Source organism: Erithacus rubecula (genome assembly GCF_903797595.1).
Source record: "Erithacus rubecula genome assembly, chromosome: 22".
NCBI lineage: Eukaryota > Metazoa > Chordata > Aves > Passeriformes > Muscicapidae > Erithacus > Erithacus rubecula.
In genome coordinates, this window is record NC_136674.1 from 3,717,460 (window position 1) to 3,728,078 (window position 10,619).

The 10,619-nt window shown below is 48.3% G+C and overlaps 1 protein-coding gene and 1 long non-coding RNA gene across 3 annotated transcripts; one reads left to right on the plus strand and one right to left on the minus strand.

The window, feature by feature from the left end:
• The first annotated feature begins 5 nt into the window (after window positions 1–5).
• On the plus strand, window positions 6–9,404 carry TMIGD1 (transmembrane and immunoglobulin domain containing 1). Of its 2 annotated transcripts, none has more exons than XM_079324961.1 (7): window positions 6–316; window positions 5,121–5,200; window positions 6,098–6,376; window positions 7,405–7,683; window positions 8,469–8,572; window positions 8,846–8,877; window positions 9,220–9,404. In XM_079324961.1, exons 2-7 carry the CDS (start codon window positions 5,122–5,124, stop codon window positions 9,224–9,226), a joined length of 780 nt encoding a protein of 259 aa, XP_079181087.1. In that variant the 5' UTR covers window positions 6–316; window position 5,121; the 3' UTR covers window positions 9,227–9,404. The 2 variants fall into 2 exon arrangements, with proteins under 2 accessions (XP_079181087.1, XP_079181086.1); XM_079324960.1 differs by lacking the exon at window positions 6–316 and adding an exon at window positions 3,977–4,853.
• On the minus strand, window positions 6,615–10,171 carry LOC306811355. The gene is made up of 3 exons (XR_013776657.1): window positions 10,041–10,171; window positions 8,182–8,332; window positions 6,615–6,742 (listed from the first exon to the last, which is right to left on the minus strand). It is a non-coding gene; the product is annotated as an uncharacterized lncRNA (long non-coding RNA).
• Window positions 10,172–10,619: the final 448 nt, after the last annotated feature.

The window sequence follows — 10,619 nt, forward strand, 5'->3', positions numbered from 1 at the left end:
CAGCGGGGCTCCTGCCCTCCCTCGGGACAGCGCGGCCTTTGGCTCTCCGCGCTCGCTGCCTGCCCTCACCAACACCCTGCATGAGCTGTTCCACCGTGACAAGTTGTGGATCACGGCACACAAGGTGCTGCTCCTGGTGTCTCCGTCTTCCCCAGCCCTGAGCGAGCTGCCTGCTCAGAAGGCACCTCTGGGGATTAAAGAAGTTCTGACAGTGTGATGTTTGCATTGCGTGTTGCTGTGACTGCAGAGCCATGAGCCTCAGAAGAGATATGAAGTGCTTTGGGGTTTCCTCCATCAAATTCCCTTTGTGAGGCAGGTTAAGGACTAAAGGTAGGACACTTTGCTCTGCAAAAATCACTTTGCAATCCATAAAACAATGAAAGTGTCCATCTCCTGCCAATTCCTGTTTAATTTTTCAGTAGTATCTCATGTACACATCTGCTTCCCAGCTCTGGCATTTCCTGTTGGAGACACAAGCCCCAAGTCTAGCACATAAAACTGTTTTTCAGGGTAACCATCAGAGGTATGACTCCTTCATCTCACTGCATTCCAGGATCCTTTGCACACGAGATCAGATAATGCAAACTCATGTGAGCCAAGCATGGTACAGCATCAGAAGGGCCCCTAGGAGAGTAAATTGGCTTTTTTGGGGCTCATCTGTTCTGCACAATCATTAGGAGAGGAACAAGCAGGAAATACGAGTTATCCATCAAAAAGATACCCCAGATAAAATTAAACTGAAAAAGCCAAAAGACCATGGTGGTCACGATGTTCTTAAACCAAAAGGGAGAAGGAATGTCAAGAGAGAAATTGGCTGCCTTGGAAGTGATCACCATTACATAGCTTTAAGTCCTCAGTCTACAAATGAATTGCTCTGGATTTACCCAGAGTAACTGAGCTCATTTCCCTTTCTGGCTGATAAAAGCCCAGTTGACTGGAACTCCAGCAGGCCAATTGTAAAAGCAGCATGTGGCAAAGGCTGATGAGTCACCAGCTCATTTGCTCAGCAGCCAGTAACAACAAACCCTTCACATTTCCTTGGGCCAGCCCAGGAGGGCTCTGACTTCCACATCCCTGAGTGAGCAAATTCGAGAGTTCGAGTCTGAACCTGCCTCTTCCTTCTCTTCCTCCTCCCTTTCCTCCTCCTCTCCGTCCTCCTCCTCATCTCTGCCTTGTACCACTCAAAAAGGTGTTCACTCAGGAGCTGTGGCTTTTGCCTCACCACACTCCACAGTGCTTCCAGCTATGGGGCAGGAATGTGATTTTCTCCTGAAGGTAGGCAGCAAATGCTCCCCCATGAACTGGAAAGATGGAGCAGCTCAGTCCTTGCAGATTCCTCACAGAGGGAGCAAGGGATGACCCCACAGCAGGGAAGTTGCAACTGCTAATATTGTTTGGCAGCACTTCACAAGATCAAATCACCACTTGGTTTTCCAGCAGAGCACTTCCAAGAAATCCCACTGGTGATGAAAGTTCCTAGGTAGACAAAAATATCTGAGGTCCAGGCTGTATAGCAGCCACAGCAAAATACAGTCTTGAAGGAGAAGCAGCTTGGAATTCTGTTCAGGAATGTCCTGTACTGGCTATCAGCATAAAACAGGCACCAGGTTTAGCATCCTGCCCAGTCATGAGTGTGGCTTCAGCCTTGTGCAGGATTTCCTGCCTCTGAGCTCCTGCCAAGGCGATCACAGGGATCTCACCGGTTCCCAGCTCTCCAGGTGACTTTGCTCTTTGAGTTTCTGTGGGTGGGTACCCAGCAGGTGGCATCCACGTCCAACATTTGTGCTGCAGCCTCACCTTCCCGAGAGCTCCTCTTCCGCTTTATCGATCCCAGGATCTCTTTCTTCACTAATGCCTATTTTTTATTTGAATTTATTTTAAAATTTCACGTGATTCGCTGGTTTAGTGCTTCTTTAATTATTCCTGTTCCTTCCCAAGGATAAAGTTCACTCATCATTCCTCTGGTGGTACAGCATTTGAACATTTATTTAAAGATCTTCAGATAGATTTACTAACAATTTATGAAAAAAAATACTTGAGATCTGTCCATCTTACCAGTGAGAAATATGCTGGGTCTAAGCTGGGAGAAATCAGGGCACATCACATCTCCATAATGTTTATACTAGGGAAAAATAAATTTTGTGGGAGGGAACAGGAGTGCTGAGTAAGTTCAAGCAGCATTCCCTGACAGCCTCGCTTTCCAGCCCAGTTATTTGGCAAGGAGAGACTGGATTTGGGTGTTACAGTCATCCTCCAACAATGGAAATATTGCAAAATATGTAGCACCACATATTAAGAAGGGATTAGAAGTGGGGAACCACAAGGAGTAGGAAGACAAGAGCAACCTTAGAGCAAAGCCCCAGGCACTATTGCAGAAACATGTTTTCTGGAGCAGGATTACAGCCACGTTTCAGCCTTTGTTTGCTTGACAAAACCATAGATACCATCCTGGGTTTCAACACCTGTGCAGATCCTGCAGTGCCCATGACTCCAGGAGCAACCATCAACTTTCACAAATCAAGATCTTATCTGCCAGTGAGAGTGTGGATGATCAGAAATTGTTCTTCCTGCTCCTGCAGGCACTGAGAGATCCACACAGAACCCAAACTGCTGGGAAGTTAAGAGTTGGAGGTTAAGAGACCTAATGGAAAAAAAAAAACAACTTCTGCTCAATCTCTATCATGTTCTAAATCTTCTCTTCTCAGGTTTCTAAGGCTTGGATTACACCCAGGAATAGACTGGTGCTTATTAATTAATTCCTTTGAGGCTGTTCAGAGTCATATTTAACAAGAGTCTTATTCTGGGTTTGTTGGTGCAGTGTTACCATAAGGATGACAAGCAGGAACTGGTGTGGTGGATTAGTGACTCTAGCCCATGGTCTGTCTAATCCTGCCTTGGCAGTGCAGATCCAAGTACCTCAAATGTGAGCCTTGGGTCCTTTGCTGTGGAGAGTTGTGGAGTTCTTGCCTCCCTGAGCTTCCTCCCAGTCTGAGTCATCAGTGGCTGCTTTACATGCTGGAACATGAGGTTTATGTCCCTCCAAAACGTAATGGAAAGGTGGAGAACGCAATCCACAAAACTCTAGACCTCAGTAATTAGACACCCACAAGATTAATTACACCCTGTATGAAAAGAAAAGTGTAAAAATCCATTGCGAAAGTAATTCTTACCTGGTCTAAACAGCTGCCTTCCAGTGCCTCTGGCCAGGCAACACCTTGATTTTCTAGTCCCTCTTCCTTCAGCAGATCCTGACCCCATTGCAAAAGAGGACACTGCCATTGCTCCAGAAGAACCTCAGCTCACCTCAGCTGCCTGTCATGGACCTGCTGGGATGGAATCTGACCCAGGTCCCAGCTGGTGCTGAGCCTCACATCATAATAAACCCCCTCCCAGAACAGCTGTTCTCTGACAATCTTTTCCCCTACTGTAATTTCTACATTAAAAGAAATACTCCCAAACTCCACTCTTTCCTTCTGTACATCCTCACTTACTCCAAACACCTCCTTCTTCTCAATGCAGTGCAGTGACCAGAGGGAGCACAGACTTTTCTCCACTTTCCTGACTTTGGCTCATGTTGTGGTGGGAGCACATGAGACATTTCCCAGTCCATTCCTTTGAATCCCTCTTTATTTCAACTCAGCTTAATTCCAAACCACAAAGATCACTTTACTCCTAAGAAGAAGATTTGGATTGAAGTTTGGACTGAATCATAAGCCAACATTTAGTTGAATTCTACAAGGACAGGACAGTTTTTTAGAAAAGGGACTGAGAACTCTCTCTTCAAGGGACTTTTGTACACACGTACTTCTTTAACCGAGAATGATTCCCTGTTGGTTTTAAGAGTAAACCCATAAACACAGAAAGAGTTATATTAAGAAATACTCAAAGGTGACCCTTGTTTGCAACAGCCCCACAAACAACCAGTGCTGTGTGCTCCTGTGCTGTGTGTGCAGGGCAGGAGCCCTCCCTGCCCACCTCTGTGCCACTGAGCTCAGACACGGCGTCCACAGGCCGAGAAAATGCCAAGGACACCTCCCAGGCTCCTCCTGCTCATGAAATGCACTTTATAGCTCTGCTGAGCCCATTCCTGATGAGTGATGTGCAGCAGGGACACTGGCAGCAGTGACAACACGTTTGAAAGGCTGCGAGGACCCCGTGCTCTGCAACCACGTCACCAGTGCCCTGCTGAGGTGCAAACAGCAATCTCAGACAGATTTACACACAGCCAGGTGCTTCAGCTGTGCCTGGGGACAGGTGTCCCTGCAGAGGGGACAGCTGGGACAGACCCCCTTGCTCTGTGCTGGGGGTGCCCACAGCTGAGCTAAGCACAAGAGCAGCCTGGGGTTGCACACTGGTGAGCAGGACAGTGTCTGCTCTCTCCTCTGCTGGCATGCAGGTTCAAAGTCTGAATCAGTGAATTTTCTCAGTTTCCCCTCAAAGGAGGATATGGCAATGGAGCTTTGGGCAGAAAGGGAGAAATCAGAGTTTACTCCTGCTCTAGGATAATCTAGGATAAAATCCCTGTAGCTTGAAACAGTGCTGTGAACACTCAGAAAGCTGAAAAAAATAAGGTACTATTTTTGGCTTAAAGTCTTTATGGCTGATGCAGGAACTCTCTCATTAGTTACTCATTGCCTCAGCAAGTCTCATAAAACTGCCAGCAGAGTCCAGCAAATACTTCAGTGTTGTGGAAGCTCAGAAATCCAGGAATTGAACGAGGCCTTGAACCCATTTTATGGACTCACTTCTTACTGAACAACCATAAAATATTAAAATTCCAACCCTATAAATAACAAGGGGAAAGAACTGTGCATTTCTCAGCAGAAGCAGCTTCTCCAGAGACTCTTCCCAAGGTAAGTCCAGTGCTACCTGATCCAGAGACGGGTTCCCCTGACTGACAGGTGATCGGAGACAACGAGCTCATGTAACGGAGATTAGAGACATGAAACCCCCTTGAATCTGCTCTGAACTGGAAAATGCCCTGCAACAATGACCTCGGTTCATTCCCTGGTGACCCTGTCCCCATGTGAGGGCTCTCCCCAGGGTGTGTGATGGCAGCAGGGATTAACCCCTGCCAGCCCTGAGCAGAGGCAGCAATGCAGGGATGCTCTCTCCCACAGGATGGCGCAGAGCCGCAGCCCCGCCGTCCCCTGCCGAGCGCCCGTCCTTGCTCTTTCCTTCTTGGCATGTGTGGCCACAGGTAAGCAATGGAAAAAAATTCATCCTGCCTTTGTCCAAGCCCCATCACACCAATTATTGAAACTGCCCAGGGCTGGGTGATGTGACACAGCAGCATCCCAGCTTTTGAGTGCTCTGGAGGTCATCCCCAGAGGACTGTCTGAAAACCTGAGAGTAGCAGAGAAAGGAATGGGGAATCCTCAGTGTTTTCCAGCAGAGATGATGAGGCCACAGTTTCCAAACCTGCTCTAAGTGTGATAGGTCTGGCCACCTGGGAACACCTTCAGACAGGGACCTTCAGACTCCTTTATATGCATAGGACCTTAATACTTTTATAATCTGAGCTATATTTTTAATTATTATTCTATATGTCAGGCTGCAGTAGTGACTTTCATCCCATTACAATAATTTTTTCCTATACTGGTTGTTCATTTAGTGGGTCAGATATGACATTCTTTGACAAACTGCAGCTCTGCAACAGCCAGGATACAGCTGAGGGGCTGATTAACTCATTGATACTTCCAAGGGCATCCTGCTCCAGCTGAAAAACAGAGTATTAAACAGTGAGCACAGTGGTGTTGCAGCAGTGACTGGCAGCAGGAAGGTGAGAGGATGGGAATGACCTTTTGCTGGGTGTCACATGGTCACTCCTGGGTTCAGACATTTTGTTGTCCCAGCTCAGGTCTTGGTGTTCTGGCAGTCAGCTACAAAAGCCTGATTTTCATTTTAAATTACTGTGGAGGGAGCTTTGAGATGAAGACAGCTTCTTGTCTCAAAAACTAACATTCCACCTGAAAACAGCTGTTAGATTGAAACGTGAAAGTCTCATCCCTCCTCCAAGGTCGAGGCTGGAGAAGTGAGAGGGGCAGCTTTGGTGGGCTTAGGGTGCTTAAATGTCCTTTTCCTCCTTCTTCTGTAGGTTTGGAACTGTCTGTAAACAACCATGCTGCTGACTTCACCCTGTCTACAGAGCTTGGCCCTCCCATCTCCCTCTCATGCCTCGTTCACAACAGCAGCCAGGCTGAGGAGCTGCTCTGGTACCGTGGAGATGGGCAAGTGAGGCTGAAAGAGGGGAATAAAGTGAACATCAGCAACATCTGCATATCCCCAGTCAATGAGTCTGACAATGGAGTCACCTTCACGTGCAGGCTGGCACGGGACAAGTCTGTGCAGGTGTCTGTGATCCTGGATGTCCAGTGTGAGTTGCTGTGGTGGATTCCTGTGTGGAATAGCTGGGGTGGGATGGAGCTGTGGTGTGCAGGTGTCTGTGATCCTGGATGTCCAGTGTGAGTTGCTGTGGTGGATTCCTGTGTGGAATAGCTGGGGTGGGATGGAGCTGTGGTGTGCAGGTGTCTGTGATCCTGGATGTCCAGTGTGAGTTGCTGTGGTGGATTCCTGTGTGGAATAGCTGGGGTGGGATGGAGCTGTGGTGTGCAGGTGTCTGTGATCCTGGATGTCCAGTGTGAGTTGCTGTGGTGGATTCCTGTGTGGAATAGCTGGGGTGGGATGGAGCTGTGGGCTGAGCAGCTCTGTCTGGGCGGTGTTTTGCACCCTTGGACGCTGTCTTCACCAAGAAAAAATGCGTTTGGGAGGAGATAACTCACGTGATAAGACACTCCCTTCCCACAGTGGTGCTTATGACCTGATCTAAGGCCTCTTTTATAGGAGTGGGTGGGCCCTTAAAAAGGTATTCTGGGTATGTCCCGGCCTCCACCTAGATTATTTCCCAAGGATACAAGTCAGGGCAGAGGAAATACTGGAGTGACAGTCTCTGCCACTGGCTGCCCTCCTCATTCCCAGGAATCAGGAAAGGCTGCACTGCTGTGATGTGTTAGACCAGAGAATAAGGAACATGAGGGATGTGTGAAGGGAATTTACTTTTTGTTAAATTTGGGCATTCTATGAGGTTGGAGCAAGGTGGGGTCAGTCTATTCTCCTAAGTAACAAGTGACAGGAGGAAATAGCCTCAAGTTGTGCCAGAAGAGGCTTAGACTGGGAATTAAGGAAAATTGCTTTACTGAAACGATCATCAAGTCCTGGCAGAGGCCCAGGGTAGCAGTGGAGCCACCATCCCTGCAGGGATTTAAAAGATGTGCCACATGGGGACATGGTTTTATGGTGGCCCTGGCAGTGCTAGGTTAATGGCTGGACTCAATTTGAGAAGGCTTTTCCAACCTAAATGGTTCTGTGTTTATATGAGCACCATTATTAATGACACATGAACAGTTCCTCCCCAGCTGAGTGGAGAAGAGACCCTCCGTGTGGAAGTAGAAAAAGATGTTAGTCTGACCTGCAACTCCAAATCCAACCCTCAAGCCCAAAGCACCTGGCTGAAGGACAACCAAAGCTTGACCCTGCAGCAAAGTCATCATGAGGTGTACCAGACCAGTGAGATCTTTCGGCTCTCCATCAAAAAAGTGCAGAAATCTGACAATGGGACCTACACCTGTGTGGTGGAGTCACCCCTGGGACGTGGGACAAGGCATTTCTACCTCATAGTTGAAGGTAACAAGGCTGCTGCTGAATAATAAGCTTTACAAATAACTCTGTTCTCTTTTACAATGGCAATGATCCACTTATATTATGAAGTGTAAGTGGAGTGTGGTAAATTCCCTGCATGGATTTCTGAGGGCACAGCAACAAGGAGCTCTCTCTGCAGCTTTGCCTGGGACCACAGCACCAGGAAGGGCCTCTCCTGCTCTACCTGTTGTTCAAAAACATTTGGCAAGTGTGACCTGGGGCAGGCTCATCCCATGTCACTCTACCCATGCTGACAGGGCACACTCAAGTGTGGTTTAAAGCACTTCAGGTCTTACTTGAAGCATCTCACTGTGACCACAGGATTCTGTCATGCCCAAAGAGCTGCTTAAGGCAAGATGAGTTGTGCTCCAGAGGTGACTACAAGGGCTGGGTGCCCAGGGCTCAGGCAGGTGACACTAAATCACCTCTGTCCAGACCTCTTTCACTTCTGCCCTCCTGGCACAGTGAGGGAAGCAATGTTACCTGTGTCAGTGGGACCTCTGGACAGCCTTATTTCTGAGCATAACACTGCCTGGGGGATCTTCTTCAGGAACTGGTATTTCAATTCTTCTTCAGTTCACTGAAATACAGGCTCAGCTCCCTTCTCTCCATGGGACTAACACACAGAGTCAGTCTGCAGACAGCAGAGGGAACACCAGTTAACTCAGCAGTGACAGCTGTGGGAAATGTCTTTCCACAGTCCAGTGAAATGTTCTGGGTTATGTAGCTGCACTAAGTTCTCACATATCCAACCTCTTCTTTCCTGACAGATAAAAAACCTGTTTTTCCCACGGAGGCTGTTATTGCTGCTGCAGTGGTGGTTTCACTCACAATACTTTTTGGAATTGTGGCTCGAAAAGATAAAATTTTTAAGGTATGGAAAGCTCTAGTTTCATAGGAAAAAAATAGTATTGTTTGCTGCAGTGCCCTGTTTTCTTTTCTACCTTTCCTATTCCATTTCATAATGTTGCTTTTCACTGTTAGAAAACTGCTACAAACTATCTCCTGCTTTATAATTACCAGTAGATAAATCAAGCATTAGATATTTTCATATGGAAAGCATTATGTACTTGCAATATTTGTAATGATATCCCCACTGCCAGAAAACGTGAAAGATAACAAAACTGTTACTTTCTTTTCTTTTCAGTGTTTCAAGAAACCTTCAAGAGAAATAGCTCTGTAAGTATTTGACTGATTATTCACACCTATTCCAAATGAATTCCTGCTTTAAAATTGGCAGAACTTGAAAAAGTTCACTCAGCATGATAAACCCACCCAGCTCTTGCTCTAGCTGGTGAACATCAGCCCACACCTCCTCTCCCAGCAGATCCCTGGGAATATGATAGGACACACAAATCCTGCCCTTCCCTGGCCATCCCAGGGCTCTGGCTACCCCTGTGTCTAACCACTGGAAGGAAAAAAAAAACCTAATGTCATACCCACAGCCTGCTGACAGCTTTCTGGAGCTGAACACAGTGCAAATGAATTTAACTTACTCGTGTTTTTCTTTTTTTTTCCTAGGAGTTGATTTTTCGCTTCTTCCGTTCACTTTGCTGCAGGTAAAGAGCACCAGAAAACATCATTTCTAGTGGTCAACCAAAGCCATAGTGTGAGATGATGAGATAAAGCACTGAAACAGTTTTTTTGGGATCAAGTTTATACGTTTTTTCAAAATATATGTGGTTCTTTGTGTCTGTTGATTCTAAGCCGCTGCTTAGAGGGTCAGAACTGTTAGAACTGGTCACTGGAAAACCTTTCTTTGGAGCAGCATTGAGGCAGGTGGGCTGCATGAAATGATGCCAGCTCTTGCCCTCTATGCTTATTCCAACATGGAATGCTTGTGCAGCCAGGCATGTGGGTTGTGGATCAGTCTGCAGAGGAATCTCTACTGAATTGTGATGGCCACCCAACTCCCTGTCCCTTCCCAATGATCCTATATGGGCATCTCAGCCTCTCTTGCCAGGGCAAAAGCTGCCTGGCACTTAGCACTGCTGCTGCACCTCCTGTCCCCATGGCTGAGACAGACCCCAGGGCTTGGGGCAGCCCCAAGGCTCGATGGCACACAGTGAAGCTCCAGTGATTGCTCCAGCACCACGATGGGTGGAAATCCATCCATCCCTTCCCCCAACAAATGTGCCACTCAAGCACTTTTCTCAAGGCTGTTGAGGCCTCATCATGCCTTGGAATAGTCCTTTACTAATACTGTCAATAAACACTGCGTGCTGTAAATCAATTGGAGATGGTGATGCACCAGCGCTTTTCTCAGAGGAGCGGGCAGCTCCTCGAGAGGAAGATTGTGCAGCCTGATCTGGAGTGTGATCCAGAGCGTGCCCTTGACTCACCAGCGATCAGGGAGATCCCTCAAGGTGCCACAGCGGTGCCACCTCATGTTCCTGGGCACTCAGCCTCAACATCACCAGCTGTGGAATGCTGCCCCAAACCCTCCTGTTCATCTGCCACAGCGCAGGGGGTGACACTGTGCTAACAGGGCTGGGGACAGCGGGGTGGGGGTCTCCGGGTGGGTGTCACCCCTTCAGGAGTGCCAGGAACCTGCCGAGCCGAGCTTGGCCCACACAGCCTCCGACACCGACAGAGCTCGGCCCACAAAGAGCCTCCGACACCGACAGAGCTCGGCCCACAAAGAGCCCCCGGCACTGACGCTCCCACCACTCCAGGCAGTGTGGAATGTTCTGGAGCAGGGATTGTGTGGGTGTGGGGTCCCTGTGAGGGGCCAGCGAGAGGGGTCCGTGTGAGGGGCCGGTGTGAGCGCTGTGTGCGAGGGGTCCCTGTGAGGGGGTTCTGTGTGAGAGAGGGGTCGTTGTCAGGGATGGCTGTAAGGCGCCAGAATGAGGGGTCTCTGTGAGGAGGTCTCTGTGAGGGGGTCTGTGTGAGGAGTCGTTGTCAGGGATCGCTGTGAGGCG